This window comes from Conger conger, chromosome 12 (assembly GCF_963514075.1).
Source record: "Conger conger chromosome 12, fConCon1.1, whole genome shotgun sequence".
NCBI lineage: Eukaryota > Metazoa > Chordata > Actinopteri > Anguilliformes > Congridae > Conger > Conger conger.
In genome coordinates, this window is record NC_083771.1 from 21,494,509 (window position 1) to 21,511,674 (window position 17,166).

The following is a 17,166-nucleotide window of genomic DNA, read 5'->3' on the forward strand; positions in this document are numbered from 1 at the left end:
CTTAAGTATCCATCTGGGCATAAATCAATTAGCTAATTACTTAATGAATCAACAGTGGCTCAGATGGTGCTGGACTTTGATTAACTCTCAGAGGCTTTCCGCACGGCCCTCAAATACGTCTGCCCCCAGGGCTCAACGCCTACAGCGACAGAGCTGGCTAAACGACAGTTCAGTTCACCTGCCTACACCAGGCTCAAACTGCCATGAAAACTGAGGTATTATTCGGGGTTTGGGCAGACAATGTCGGGCAGGGAAGAATGAAAGGTTTCATGAAGACCTAAGACACGGTTCCTGACCTGAAACATCGAGAGGGACGGACTCTCAGGCGTCCGCAGGATGTTTTTCTGAGTTGATCGGCCCTTTAGAGCTCCCCTGTCCAGCAGAGTTCGTAGCGCCTCATGCATTTGTCTTCAAAAGCAGGGCACCACGCCAAAGCCGGCTCCCCAAATTTACAGGGACAGCAAGAGTTTAGGAGAGACACCTACCCCTTCGAAAACGGAGGAAGCTAGCGGCTGTTTCCATGACTACTTCAACCAAGGTGGAGAGCAGGATCTCAAGTGCCCCATGGTCAATTGCCGACTTCATGGGTGCTTCCAGCTTGACCGTGCATTATACATTGAAGTGCAGGCTTGCGAACGCCTAGGAACCGTTCAGTCCCGGGAGAGCAGGGCCGGCAGCTGATCTGATCAGATCGGACAGGGAGCCAAGGTCCCTACAGGGCCCCGAAATCCGATTATCGATCCTGAGCCCCGATCCCAATCCTAAGGCTGTGGGCAAATCAATCACTGTAATGCTAAATGGAAGGCTGAGAAATAGCCAATCAAAAGCTCTTTTGGAAGGTAGCTTCACAGACTAACATTTTATCTTTGTGTATTTATCATTCAAGGTTAGGCAGAAATTCCCCAATTTTGACATCTTCTGAACATACATTTAGGGACGTAATGGGAAAACAACACTGTTGACGGACATTTGGGGCTGTAATGTAGCAACGGAAACTCCCGGAAGTTTCTTCAGTTAAGAAGCAGAGGACAGGAAAGCGGACAGCAGGAGCTCAGTATCTGGTGAGGCTGTAGGACATCGGAGGGCCAGCTCCAGGTGCCATTTTAATAAGGTATGCTAATTTGATGAGGGAAAATCTAGATGTCCATCCTAACCTCTTAATCCCCAGGGTATTTGGAATTGACATTGATCACATGCTTCTACACCAAGTACAGTCAAACCTGGCCCTCAAGACCAGTTGTGCTGTTGGTTTTCATTCTGCACCTCTAATCAGTCTTATTTATACCCGGGTCACCAGGCGAGTGGGCCAATGAGCTATATTCATCAATAAACTGGTAGAAATTAAAACAGAAATGAAAAAGTACTACCGGCATCAAGAAGCAGATTGGAGACAGAGGTTCCAAACTATGCTGACACGTAACAGCTTGACGTAACAGTTGAAGTCTTATCCATTCGGAAATCTCTACTCTGAAGTGTTTGCTCCCAGTGGGAAAAGCCTGCTGGGTCTCTGGACCTGAAACAGAGTCCTGACACAACCCCACAGGATTCACCTCTGCTGCCCCAGACTCCTCCTTCCACCTCCCACAGTCCACTCACCGAGGAAACATTCAGCCGGCCAATCAGGCAGACTCCCCAAATCCCCAGCGTTCGTCAACAGATCTGCCCCACTCCCCCCACTATCTCCCACACACAGGCCCCTTCCGACACACACACACAGGCAGGTGCACACAAAGGGGAAAAAAAACTCAAATGTGCTCTACTCTGTGGGCTCATAGTTGGAAGGGTTGTATGAAATAGTATTGCATAGAATGAAATGTATTTAAATTCAATTACATTTTAAAGAGAAAAGAGCTAAACTGCAATATAGTGCATTATATTTTTTAAATTCATTCAATTTCCCATCTGTTTCCTGAATTGGCCGAGCCGAGTTGGAAACTACCCACAATCCTTGAAGACAACAGTCACAGTCTTGCACACAAGGTCAGAGTGCTCACAACCTCTCAATGGCTGTTGGTGTGTGTGGAGCAAGAAGGATTTAGTTAAGCTAAACAGAGCATTTCCTCCTACCTTCCACAGATTTTGTGACCAAGCTAAATGGTCATGCTACTAAGCTGAAGAATTGTCATCACATGGAAAATCCTCAGCTTTTCCATGTGAAATGGGGGTGGGCCAGGGCGACTTAAATCTAAACTTTAAACTCGCAAAATTAATCTCATAAGAGGCCGTTTCCAATTGTGCTCAAGTCACTGTACCACACAGATATACCAGGAACACGGAGACTAGAATGTGCATATGCTCCAAACTTCAAGTGTTCTGATTTTCTGTATGTTTACACTAGGACTCAGAACTGTACTGTCCTCTCAGGTCCTCTTTGCACTTGTTCTTGTGATTGACTTGCACTTTGTTGTACGTCGCTCTGGATAAGAGCGTCTGCTAAATGCCACGTAATGTAATGTAATGTAACAACAAATAGTCCATGGAAATATGCAACACCTTCAAAAGAGGCCAAAACTCTCCTACACTGCTGGGTGGCTTTAGAAGCTTTTTTTAAACAGTTTCACTGAAACTTCACAAGGATCTTAAACCGAAACGGCGATCTTCAGGCCCTGGGAAGGCGTCGCACTGCTAGATAAACTATGGTTATCGCAGAGACGGGCGCGGGTTCTTCAAAAGCGCTCTTACGTGAGACAGCCGTGCAGACACGAGAGAGGGACTCGCCTGTTCTACCACAACCTTGACAATAATCATAAACCCCAGTGGTTTTACTGCGCTCGGGAGGCAATCATCACTAAAGCCTCACGTCACCGTGCGTCTCCTACCCACCCTAAGCATTTCTCCCATAACGAGGTCCTTAGAATGCCCGTTTATGGCCTTATATGGGCACAAACGACAGCTGGGAACAGTTTGAGTGTCTACAGAGGGAGCAAAGAGAGAAAAATAGCAGTACTGCAATCAGGACAGGTTCCCTGTCTCTGGGGTCCCTCGTGTGAGATCAGAGATACATACACCACATTCTGTAAAAAACACACTGTATTTACTTGGTTAGCATCTATATGAAGAAGCTACATGCATCTCTAAAGCACAAAGCATCCATTAAACACCTGCATGCAGTACGTAATGATGAAGCCCAGGTTACAGCACCCAAGGGTATGATTCCAGTGGGATTCAAACCCCAGACCTCACAGTTACAAAGCCAGTTCCTCCGCACTGGTTTCCCTGGTTACTGCCAGCCGCAGCAGACTGCCATCAAACAGCCAGTATCAAAGTATTTGGGCCGACAGAATTCATTTCACAATTCAAACTAAATTTGAATGATAACGACAAATTAAAAATATAGACAACCAGTTACACAATTTAATTTGCACGCCTTCCAAATTTTTAAGATCGTTAAGATCATGGCTTTCTCTCGTGATCACATTGCCCTGAAGTTTCTTCCTTTTTAGTAAATGGTAAACGGTTGGCATTTATATAGCGCCTTTATCCAAAGCGCTGTACAATTGATGCTTCTCATTCACCCATTCATACACACACTCACACACCAACGGGCGATTGGCTGCCATGCAATGCAATGCACCAACCAGCTCATCAGGAGCATTTGGGGGTTAGGTGTCTTGCTCAGGGACACTTCGACACAGCCCGGTCGGGGGATCGAACCGGCAACCCTCCGACTGCCAGACGACTGCCTGAGCCATGTCGCCCCTTTAGTAGCCATGTAAATGAGCTAATCAGCACTAAAGCTGGAGTGTCAGGTTCAAACACTCATCAACACCCTCAACACCTTCTCCTGTCACATCCTCTTTGCAGGTACCTCCACACACACACACACACACACACACACACACACACACACACACACACACACACACACACACACACACACACACACACACACACACACACACACACACACACACACACACACACACCTCTTTAGCTCATGGGACAGGGTCAAAACCACCCTACCCCAAACTGCCCTAACACCAGATCTACATTTCCCTTCAGACCGTCTCTGTGCTGACAGAAAGGCCTCAGTCCAGCAGTACTGCACATACAAGGCCTAGTTCAGCTACACTGAGCAGAGCTGGGCAGTACAGACTCAAAATTAAATGAACCGGTCGGTAACAGTCTCCAAACAGAGAGGACAAGAAAAAGAAGCGAAGGCAGGGCTGTTTCGGCAGAGAAGGGTTCTGGTGGTTCTGTAATGATGTGGAGTGCATTTAACTAGCATGGTATAGATCAGCTTTCCTTTCTCGGAGTAGCTAGAAAGCTTAAGTCAATCATTATACAAGGGTACGGAGTTACCTTCACCTCATGTTAGAGCATTAGTTTCCTTCAGCGATTCATGACATGCAACATATGTCGATGCCAAAGTCCACCGTGCACATGCAGTCGCTGAAAGGGCTGAAGAGCGTGATGTTGATGACATGCTGACACCACCGCCTTCCAAGTCACCAGATCTCAACTCGTACAAGAGCGTTTATGGCAGGGATCATAAAGTCTGGCCCACGAATCCAAATCCAGCACTGGTTTACTTTTCTCCTGGGTATTTGGTGCTACTGAACTGTCTTGCACACAAGTTCTCCCTCAGAACCGGGACAAAACTTTGCTTCAATTCCTTAAATTGTGCTTCTGCATTATAACTGAACACTCAGAAGCCAGTTTGGTCCTTTGGCTTATAATGGGAGAGGTTAGGACAATGAACGGGGAAACTGATCCTAGATTTGTGCTCCGACTCTGAGATGTTCATTTAGACCTCAATTAGCTACTGTAAGGACAGTAGCGACTCATTTTGCAGTCTACACAGATACATTACAATTCTTTATAGAAACAAATACCAACAGTAATTACATGGTAGAAAGTCAACAACAAACATACAAACACAAAGCTTGCATTAATGATATAAAAGCGTGTATTACTGATATAAACATAAAGGCCAAATATTTTAAGCCGCAGCTAAACAGACTATTTGTATATATGTATATGTTCTAATAGTTTTGAGATGCTTTGTGAACTTGGGCTCCAGGCATTATGACATTTCTCTCTCTCCTGCCCTGCGGTGGTTTGGCCCTGGAGGAGATGCTGTAGTCTCTCAGGTCCAGGTGAAGCAGACCAGAGCAGAGCAGAGCAGGAGGAAGGAGGAACGCTTGGAGGAAGGGCGCCCTGACCCGGCACTTGGCCAGAGGAATGAGTGGCAGCGATATTACAGCGGCCATTCCATTGCCATGACAACAGAGACAGGGACACTCACCTCCTCCACGGAGCAGGGCAGGACCACGCGGCTGAAAGAGAGGAGAGAATCACTTTTTAAATACGCGGCAAGAGAGCACAGAGAATAGAGCCTCCTAATACAGCACAGCATAGTAGAATAACATACGTACCAAAATGACACAAATTGCATATATTACTCAACATACACGCAACTCTGTAGTGTCAACTAATTGGAAAATAATCTTGATCACGAGCCAGCACGATTTGGCTTCCACAATTTCTTTTGAAAAACAGTACAGTCAAAGAACACAAAGCATGAGAACAACCGAGTAAAAAATGCACTGACACGCACCTCAAAATGACATTGCAAACACTATTATGCGTGTATCGGTTCAATTACAAAGAATTATACACACACACAGATACAAGCTACACACCTATTTCTAAAGCAAGGCTAAGCATCATGAACTGTAGCACTACTTTAGCTGAACATCCTGTCCCATGTGACCAGAGATTCTGCCTAACCACAGTAGCCGGTGGCCTGGCAACAAGCCCAAAACAGAGGCACCAAGAACAGCCGAGCCATCCGAAGGTTCTCAGGACATGAAATATCAGCACCTATAATCCTGCTGTTATTTCCATCCAGAAATCATAGATGGGAGGGGGGAGAGGGGGGGGGGGGTGTGGACCGCGGGTGTGTGAGGTCAGCCGCACATTGACCCCTCCCGCTCCCAGCGCACGGGCCTCACCACCTGGCTCCGCCACAAAGCCCTGGCAATCCCACAATCCCCTCCAATCCGCCTGGGACCTGAGCCGCACGCGCTGCCAGCCCTCTCAGGCCACAAAGGGGCCCCTTGTCAGCCGTACGGGCGGTGGGTGGTTGCATTGGTCCGGCAGGGGGCATGGGGGGGTATCTGGGACATGGGGGGGTGGGGGGGCGATATCTGGGGCCAGGTGGGCAAGGCGGCAACCTGCTGTTCTCTGGGGCCTGAGGGAAGCCCCTCCCACCATTCCCAGAGGAGCCAATCACAGCGAGTCCGAGTATACCCCACAGGTACACACACCTGACCACTTGGCCCCTGGTGAAACCTACTTCATTCACAGTTTGGCTCAAGGCCAGGGCAACAGAACTAGGAGGCTTCGCCCACACAGTGCTGTCCAAAAACAAGCCCTGGTTAGGCTGTATCTCCGATTTCTCATTCACTCAAAAACTTGTGCGGATGCCAGGAAATCAGCTTTCCTCCCATCACAATTTCAATCCGCTAGTCTGTCCCGTCCCTGTTTTAAGCTTTATTTGTTTTTTTGTTTTCATTCTGTTTTGTTAAACCTACTTTATGGTCACAGTCCTAAATCAAAAAGGAAAACATGTCTGGACATCTTTGGTTGAGCTGAACCAGACCTCTCTTTCTTTAACACAAGCCCCTGTTGACTCTGAAGAACTCAATCTTTTAGTGACATTTATTAAAGAAATTACACTACAGTTTCTGGCTTGCTAATTCTGTCATGTCAATTTGTGTGAAATATGAAATGCAAACAAATTCTATGAACAACCGCAACCACAAGACCCGTAGGTTCCCCAGAAACGTACAAGTTGAGATCCAAATGCATTCCTGGCACTGGCACTTGAAATCCCTTGGCATTCGAGCTCAGAGGACTTTCACTCAAAAACAGAAATGCAGAAAAAAGAAAACACAAACTCAAATTCCTGCAGCTCTGACTTCGGCAGTTCCCCTGCCAATGAATCAAGACCCACCCAGTGCGACGTGTCACAGGACGGAGACAGGGCAGGGTCTACAGCTGAACATGCCGTCTCCATACTGTTGAAGCCAAAACATCTTTTGAACATTCATCAAGAGACGTGTTCAAGTACGATACTGTGGCAATGCATGTTCTGAACCATAACACAGCGCAGGGAACTCAACTAGCCGGAAGTCTGCGGTTAAAAAGCAGGAGGTTTGTGGTTAAAAAGCAGGAGGTCTATGGTTAAAAAGCAGGAGGTTTGTGGTTGAAAAGCAGGAGGTCTGTGGTTAAAAAGCAGGAGGTCTGTGGTTAAAAAGCAGGAGGTCTGTGGTTGAAAAGCAGGAGGTTTGTGGTTAAAAAGCAGGAGGTTTGTGGTTAAAAAGCAGGAGGTCTGTGGTTAAAAAGCAGGAGGTCTGTGGTTAAAAAGCAGGAGGTTTGTGGTTAAAAAGCAGGAGGTCTGTGGTTGAAAAGCAGGAGGTCTGTGGTTGAAAACGGGACATGGGAGCAGAGTATCTTCTGCCTGTGGAGGACCAGTAAAGCCAGGACCAGGAAGAGGGCGGGGGGGTAGGGGGACAAAGGCAGAAGAATTTGTCCAAATCTGGAGCATGACATCAGTGTCCGGACGGTGGGCCGAGCCAGCCCGTGATTGGGCGGAGCGGTGAGCGTGACTCACATGTTCCACCCCGGTGACTCGCGGGGGCAGGAGCAGCAGCAAACGCCAGCGGACTGACCCCAGATCAGTCAGAGCGCCGGCGTTTTTAACTGCTGTTCATGTGTAGGGTAAGGGGGCTGAGGAGCCCAGGACAACACATCGCTGGAGCGACAGCATTCCCAGAGACGGCAGACGGAGCGAGGCAATGCCCGGGAAGCTCTGCCACCCTGAATCCCAAACTCGCTTCCAACGGCAACAACGGTCAGCTCAGACTTGCGTTTTCAACAATTTTGCCATTCGGCGAACTGGTGCCGAGTAACATTACATTACATTACATTATTGGCATTTGGCAGACACTGTTATCCAGAGCGACGTACAGTTAATTAGACTAAGCAGGAGACAATCCTCCCCTGGAGCAATTCAGGGTTAAGGGCCTTGCTCAAGGGCCCAACGGCTGTGCAGATCTTATTGCGGCTACACCGGGGATCGAACCATCGACCTTGCGGGTCCCAGTCATTTACCTTAACCACTACGCTACAGGCCGCCCCATCATCATCACCATCAACTATCACTATCAACATCAGTCTCCCATACAGGGCAGGAGGAGTACTGCACTCAGTTACCATCAACACGTCTGTATGAGCTCAACCAGAGGGGCATTAAGGAGTTAGTTGAGTGAAACCCAGAACCCTTCCAAAACTGGAACATGGACTGAAGCAAAAACAGCTGTTCCGGGTTTTACTCTGAACTTATCCAGCTAACTCAGTAATCCCGCTTCATAATATATCTACGTGGGCTGCTCCATCTCGACCAAAGTCAGATTCACCTTGGCAACATTAACCACCCTACCTCATTCCAGTTGAGAATTTAATAAGTAGTACCCCACCCCAAAAAAATACATACCTATAGGCTGATTTGACATGACATGACCCCCTTATAAACAAGCAGAAATGGTATCAGTTGTACGGCTCGAGGCTGGTGTGTGTTGACTTGCATTTCACGCTTTATTGATGTAGCGGGCGCACTCGATGGGCTGAGAATACGGTTAGCCAGCCTGGCACTGCTGCTGTCATAACTCTGATGGATGCACTTACGATCTCGCATTGTAAGTCCCGGCGGATAGCAGCACGGGCTAAATGAGCGTAATGTAATGTAATGTAATGTAATACAGAGCCACATCTCACACAGTCAAACAAATGCGCTGAGCAGCGACCGTTTGCCAAGCTGCAACACTGCAGTGGGCGGTTTAAATCATAATGGCCGCAGTCTCGTATTACACGCCGGGAAGGTATTTGACTACAAGCGCTGGCCTGTCACAAAAGCCGAAAGAAATATCCTGTAATTACGAAAAAGCATCTTTGCGCGGGTTTAAGGATTTTGTTTTGACAACAGAAGGGAGACAGACAGCGGACGCTAACGGCGCTAACGTGCTAGCTGCAAGCGCCGCGGTACCTTGCTGCCTTTCACCGTCAGCAAAAAAATAAATAACATTTTCAATCACTGCCCGAGAACTGTGAGCAGGTTCGAGGGGGGACTGGGAGAAGGAATTAAGTGTACCACTGTTCGCCTGTCACTCACAGACCGTCACTACCAAGCCACAGGAGCACCTAGCGATCCATCTCCGCGAAATCTGCCGAACTCACACAACCGGCTGTGGTGAAAAGCAGTAACCCAGATTAAGGACAAATGGGTTATTTTATCTCTTTATTTAACCCGAAAGCACGACTGAACTGACATCGTTCTTTTCGAGGGGGACCTGACGAACGCACAGTAACCATGACAACTGAAATAAAAAGGCAATAACGTTTTAGCTGTAAAGTCAGAGTTGCTCTGGAGGAGTAAACAGGACAGGCCAGCTCACTCCTACAGAAGGAAACATTTTAAATTGGGCAGCGACTGACGAGGGGAGGGAGCGTTTAATCGAGTAAATGCGCACTTGCCAGCGGATTCCTAAACTGGTGGTTCTCAGTAGAGGGTCGGGGCCCAAAGGAGGGCCTCATGGAGCTTCCAGGGGGCCTCGAGATGACAGGAAACCACTGAACACTTCAATCACAAAACATCGAGACGTCTTCCGTTTCTGTACATGACTACCACAAAGCAAGCAATTCATTGTATAGGAAAAATATGATAACCGTATCACTTCTTACATTCTATAAAAGTAAAAAGCCTTACAGAAAGAAACCCATCAGCTTATATGGGGTCGAATGGAATGAGTGCGTACGAAGGGGAGTCAGTGGACTCACAGTATTTCTATGGACATGGAGGGGTGGTTTCCGGGGCATAATTGTTGCAAACCACCGGTTTAAAGGTTTAGAACAACTTTTTTTTACTGATATAATAACAGCCAAAAGTGTTGTGCTTACTGCCCCCCAGTGCTCCTTCCAGTGCCCGCCCCGCCCCCCCCAAGGTCTTGCCTAGAGCCTTGCCTAGTAACGGTCAAAACAAGCTTCTACTGTACCCTATCAAACAGTGTATTAGCATGGGCTAGCTGATGTCAGAGAACTAGTCATGCCTCCGTTATTCCTGCCTCCGTTATTCCTTCAAGCAGTTCTGCTTCTGTAAGATGAACTTTAGCCATTTTTTAAAAAATAATTAAAAAAAAACCCTAGCATTAATATACAGTCCAGTTCTAAAGATTATTGCAGCGTTTTGGTGCAGTGCAGTTACATGCAGCTTTCCCAAGTTCTGCAGGGACTTTACAAAGAAATGCGTTACTTGAGGGGAGCTGGTATTTAGCACAATTCCTGTTCAGTTGTGAGGCCAAGCCAGATGGACACCTTCCAACCACGGCTTTGTAAATTAAAAGATTCAAGTCGACAGGCCTGCATAGATTTAAAGAAGTTGAACAAGTCATTTTATAGAGACGACATTGCGGTGAGTTATGACTTGGCATCAGATGAAAATCAATGCACTATGATTCATTCTGTCCAAGCCTTGAAGAGCAGATTTTATCTGGGAGAAAAAGTCTGAAAAGCCCACAACTCTCCACAAGTGTAGAGCCTGAAAAACACACCACTCTCCCCAAGTTTACAGAGTCTTGAAAACACAGAACTCTCCCCAAGTTTACAGAGTCTGACCACTGTAGCATGATTTCAGGGAGCCAATCAGAAACGTGGACAAAAAAGTTGAGTAATCAAACTCCAAAAAAAGGGGAATTTCTATCAAAAAAAGTAAAAGCATGTAAGAAAAACATGAAGAATGTGGTTTGATCATATTGAACCACTGTGGTTTAAAAAAACAATTCGTCAGAAAGAGGAAAGATCCAGACAGTGTGTTGCTGGAATGTAGATAGCATTTACCCACAAACCTATTCTGTGTTTAATGCCTTTCCTGTTATAGCACAGCAAATTCACCCAAAGCCCAGATACGTGATGCATAATATCAATGAACACATGTACGTGGAGCGGTTCAAAGAACAATCCTATGATGAATTTAAGATAAACATATTATGCCCTCGACAGAATGTTAGGGTGACGTTTTACAATGGAATTATTTTGAATCCTGAAAAAGAACCTTTCAGCCTTGTTTCATACAAACCACAATTCACTGCCTTCTGAAAATAATTTTTTATGTCTGTAGCAATCCTACGCTTTTCCCTTTTTTATTTGTTCATTTCAGAAACAGTGCAAGAAACAAAATAAACTGAAATAACACAGAGGGTACGGATACTGACATAACACAGGCCCATCCCAGAAGTGCTCTTGGTCAAGGAGAACATACATTTTTCCGCACACTGACAAGCCCTGACCGTTTAAGGTTGTGAGAGAAGGCAGGCCAGACCCCTAGCAATACTGTCGCTCTTCTCAACCAATCACCAAGCGTCTAAAGGTGACAGACAATCACAAGTAGCCAAAGGACAGGAACCAAGGCCATGAGCTGACAGCCCTTTGAGGTTTCTGAGAACAGTGCACAGTGGACACATTCGCTGGACGCCCCTGATCTCAGAACAGTCCTACAACACTTCGGAAGGAAATGGGCAATGGAGTGTTGGGGGAGGGGGTTGTCTCAACAGAAAACCAGGCCTCTGCAACTACAAAAGCCTCCACACTGTCAGGACCCCGCCCTGACAGAAAGCAGGCAGGAAACCGGCCAGGGGTGACGCATCTTTTTAAAACCACACGCACGGAAAAGGCTCACACATAAATTATGCACGTGGGCTTGTTCTCTCATAGGAGGCGTTTGAATCTCTCTTTACAGGAGACCGCATCGCTTGGACACGCCTGGCTCACCTGTCCACCCAACACCTGAAAGCGTTTTGGATTCAAATATTTTCCTATGCTTTACCCAAACTTATCTGGTGTAATGAAACTTATCAAACACTCTCAAAAAGTACAGATCCCACCCTTCTGGTTCCTGGTTGCACCAGGAAAGATCAATAGGGCACAGAAAAGTATTTGAATCCAATTGGGTATTTGGGTCTGGTGGACGCAGGCTGGCAGTAGGCCCCACAGACAGGCCCGTATCGTAAGGTGAACGGGGTTTCCTAGCAGTAAGAAATAAGATGGACGCCCCCACACGCGAGCTGAAGAGAAAGGCTCTTTCTTGCACAGCTCCCTGTGGCTACAGTCTACAAACAACACAGCTGGCTGGAAGGGGCCATTTTTCCCAAAATATACAAAACGTCTTTATTTTCACAGGGCAACGCCCGTTACCCAGAGACTATAAACTCGCTGGGTGAGCAACAAGATCAAATGAATGCCAGAAAGAGAGAAAGCAATGTGGTGCTCACAAATAAGGCATTTTTCCTTTCCACAGCATGCTTTGAATTACCTTGCCTAAGACATGTCATGACTGTTCGTTTATAATAGGCTTTGAAAGTTAAGAGAAAGGAATATCGGAACTTTGTTTTGTCCTGCTAGTTCAGGTTTGTGCAACTAGGGACGAGGCTACATGAAGAAGCAGGATTACTGAGCTGGCTGGATGAATTCAAATAAACCCTTTCAAAACTGGAACATGGAGCAAAATAAAAACAGTTGTTCCGAGTTTTACTCAGTGAATTTATCCAGCTAACTCCGTGATCGTGCTTCAGGATATATCCCCATGGACAGGAACAAGTTGTGTTTTTTGTTTTCACCTGAAAATCTGCACCAAATTCAGACCCCAGTAACCAGGTGAAGTGAGTTAACAGTAATCAACTGCACTAAATGATCAATGAAGTGCAGACTAACAGCGAAAACCAAAAAAAGCTTGTTGTACTTTAGTTCATGTTCCGGATTTGGGACGGTTCTGGGTTTTACTCAGCGCAATTATCTAGAAGACTCAGTAATCCTGGTTCATGATACAAGCCCCAGGACCAGAGTTGCACACCCCTGTGCTAGTTAATGGCCCTTGTTGGCGGTTACAAAGAAAAAAAGGCAGCATTACAAATTCAAAGTCACTTCACAAATGAAATAAAAACACAATGTCAATTAATTGTTCACACTCCATTGTCCTATTCCAGCCCCCAAACTTGAAAGTAAAATGCCTAAACTTTGTCTGTTACCTTCAAGCATTTCTGGTTTAGTTCAAGCAGTGAGCATAAACAACCAAAACAACCTCTTGATAGAAACTGGGCCTGCCAAGGGGGAAAACTGCAGCCTTCCTAAGAAAAGGAAATTTGCCAGGCAAAAATATCAAAGGAAGCTTCACCACTCTGGTTAGAACATATGCCTCAGAGAAAGACTGGAATCACTGTCTAATATGCTCTTATTCACTATACTGAGAGCTTTAGACATTCCACGATTTGGTTTTAAATGGTGTCATGCACATTACCACGATTTTCACTTCCAGAGAATAGCGTTTGACGTATAATTACCCCATCCATTATATTGCACTAAATGAATAGGCTGGAACTTTCAGACATACCTAAACAGGTAAGGAAAGGGATAGAGAATACTTTGAAGTTCTGAAGTTTGACCTTTTTGATACTGCAAGAAGTTAAATCAGCCATTTTAGATGGATCAACCTGAGAAAGGGCCAAACGCACTAAACTACGGAAATTACTGATTACAATTTTTTTTTTTTAAACTAGATATGAATGCATCCTATTCACCAAGTTGTTACCCCCCAGGGCCCCCCAAACCTCTGTCCCTCTCATTCCGTTCCTTTCCTGTGTCATAGGAAAATACCTTTCCACTCCATAGAACCAATCCTAGCTGACCCATATAGAGTACAACACCACTGTATTGATGGATGCAAGAACACAAACAGTCATAGAACTACATTTAAAAAAAACTGATATCGTACCCCTCCTCTACCACTTATGGCTGTCACAATGTAATAAGGGGCGTCGCAATATAGGAGGGAAAGTTGGGGGGGAAGGTCAAGTCATTTCCGTTACCGGCTATACGCACAACGGGAAACGGCAAACTGAAACTCGACAGTCATTCATAGAGTTAGCATTCTGCACCAAACAGACTGTAGTTCAACAGCTAGCCCCATTAGGGAACGCATAGTACACGTCTAGACGATTCCCTTAATTGGGGTGCGAGCAATATAAGATACATTATTTAGTGCCCATATAGAAGGCATCAAATGCATCAATACAGAAACGCAGTCAGAAAAACTAAGCCGAATGTGCTTTCATTCTCTGCAACGATATGAGTAACGACTACTGTAGAAACAAGCTGCATGGTTGCTTGGTGACTGCCAGATTGACCGAGTTCAAGAAGCACTCAGCAATGGTATTCCTTCCCAACACGTATATCGCCTGTTTAATGAATCGAATAACATATTTGGCCTTGTAAATTAACTGACAATGTGTCCTTACTCAGTGAAACGTGTCAATATTAAAATGGGACAACAGAACCAGGAAGCAATCATTGGCAATGTAAGATCACCAGCTTCAGATATATTTAGCCCCTTTAGTGTCATAAAGATGTAGTGCGTTCTCAGTGAAAAGGCAGGAAATCAGTGCGTATTTTCAAAGCACTCGTGGGGACAATTGCACAATTATAACGCAGACAAAAATATCTAATCACAAGTTACAAGCTAGTTAAATTATATGAATTATACTTTCTCGTTTATCGTACTATAAAGATATTAGATGTCTTAAAATTCGAGTTGAACAAACAGGATAGCCAACAAGCTATGTGCTTGAGTGGACGGTAACTGCACTACCTGAAGCTAACATTAGGTGCTGGTCAAAGTGCATGCCTCAACTTGCTGGCCAACAAGCGAAGAAGAATCAATAACAGTTACATTCATATATCCGTGAATAGACGTGCCACGACACATTGTGACTAGTTTTAAATATAGATATAACCACATACCCCTTCTGATCCAAGGGAAGATAAAGCAAGCCAACTAAGGTTAAAAGTAGTGATTTAAGTGAATGCTTGCATCCTACCTTTCCATGCGCTAACCTACTGGCCTTATGGCACAAACCATTTCGCAATTTACCAAGCAAAATAATTAGGAAAGTTAATTTGGCCTCTCCAAAGCACATTAAGCTGCTACCTTATTGGGACCGTTAACTAGCTACATTCATAGCAAACAGACGGTAAACCGTTATATTGTTTAGCCAACTACTGCTTCCGGCCAGTTAACGTTGCATCCACCATCTCTTGCCATGACAAGAAAGCAAGTGATGTAACGTTAGATCTCAACCAGCATTAAATTGATTTAGCGCAGCACAAGTCAGCAGGACTGTCGCTTGGTTTTACTTGGTTTTTCGCAGAAGTTTTTAAAGCGCAGCAGGAACCAGATTGCAAACTCCCTCAGTTTCAGAATCAGAGGGAGCAACGTCAGTGCATTTGTCCCGGGGCGAAATGTTGCACATTTTTATACCAGCGGACCAGTGATCACATCGCCTCTGCATCTTTGCATATTTAAATAGCTAGCAAACTAACGACGCTGCGAATTAGTACTGTGTCGTTAGCTACTACCTCTAGGCCGGGCCTGACACAAGCCGGTAAAATACACCCCCAACATCCTGATCACCACCCGAGCAATCGAACACCACACCTATCAAGCCAAAAAGTGCTTTAGCCGCACAAAACAGGCACGGGATGACATCGCTATGTGAGACTACATCACACTGATATAATATCGACTCATCTGGGCGCCTAGATAAACCACGGGAATAAGATTGAAACATTTTAACTTACTATTCCTTGATAAGCACCATCTTCTCTTCACCGGCTGCGGCTGCGCGCAGATGCTGACGTCACATGAACTTATCAACAACAACTTAATTCCGCCTCTCGTCGTCAGTGATTGGTCAAATTAGAAACGCCCAGCAGTTTGTCGCTGGAGTGAGGAGAGGGTCACGTCAAATTGCGGATTGGCCAGATTCTTTGTCCTTCAGCGGAAGGAAAATGAGTCGGATAGAACAACGTGCGATTTCCCATTCATTTGAAATAGTACTCTAATAATGTAACCGTGCCAAACTAAATCTCACTTTAACGTCTTCTTCGTTTATTGTTATTTTAAATTGATAGAAAATATACTAAACTCAACATTTCCAACATGATATATCAAATGAAATCATACCAAAGTATATAATTGACAGGATATTATGGAAAATATGTTATGAAACACCAGTAGAGGAGTTGTTTACAAACAGGTCATTAGATCAGTAAATGAGAGGGAATGCATATTAAAAAAAAGTCACATTTAATAATACAATCCCACAGTGATTATGATTTTTACATTAATGGCATTTGGCAGATGCTCTTATCCAGAGCGACAATTTATGGATGTAAACAGTGATAAGAAAGGTTATTGACTGCAAGTGAATTATTTTCCACATTAATTTCTATATTTTTAACTCTACATTTTAAATTGTCATGTATTTCTGTGTTATTTCTATAGCCATTTTAAAGTTCATCCAGAATGTAAAGCAAAGGTGATATCTTTGAATTTAACATTTGATTAATTTGATTACAGGAACGTATCTGAATTTGGGCATGGTTTCAACATATTTGCTAATCAAAGTCATGCAAATGCAGTTAGCAAAGGCAAAATGTGGATTTGAAACGTCTTTTTGTTCCCTTCGCCTGACACTTGGGCTACTGCCTCTGGTCGACTGAAATAATGTCTACGGCCTGTCTACGTACCCAGCAGACGTTCTCCTTTCAAGGGAAATCAAATCAAACCTGTGTGTGTGAAGGTGGCTAGACTGAACTGCTCCTAATGAAATTATCTGAGAAGTGAAAAAGACTAGCCGCAGGAAATGATCTAAATCCCTTCCTATCATTGAAAAAGGCTCACTGACATGTTGACTCGCCCTCTGCCTGTGTTTATAGTCCTTAAATTCGGGTTTCAAAATATACAGTTGACAGCCCGACACTCTGTACCAAAACATTGTTTAGCTGTACAATAATTCAAGCTCATTGGTAGAAAAATTGGTTCTAATTGCCACAGCCAATGGCATTTCAACATCAGTTTACAGAGAAGGGGGAGAGATAAACTGTTGCTGCTATTCCTCTCTTGACTGTTAGAAGTCCGAAATGACCTATTGTATCTTTCAAGTATGCCTTTGTTTCAGTTCCTTATTATTAGTATGGAAATGATTTTCCAAATTTGCGTCTTCCCTTTTTTGGCAAATCCATTCGTTTAATGTTCAAAAGCAAAATTTACCAGCT

The 17,166-nt window shown here is 44.9% G+C and overlaps 1 protein-coding gene across 1 annotated transcript in view; it reads right to left on the bottom strand.

Annotated features, from left to right (window-relative positions):
- The window catches only part of pitpnb (phosphatidylinositol transfer protein, beta), a 41,042-nt gene extending 25,323 nt beyond the window's left edge, over nt 1-15,719 (bottom strand). Inside the window, 2 exon segments of the mRNA XM_061262710.1 lie at nt 5,249-5,279; nt 15,688-15,719. Of these exon segments, the coding sequence (XP_061118694.1) occupies nt 5,249-5,279; nt 15,688-15,707 (51 nt within the window). The 5' untranslated portion in view covers nt 15,708-15,719.
- Between the last annotated feature and the right edge of the window lie 1,447 nt (nt 15,720-17,166).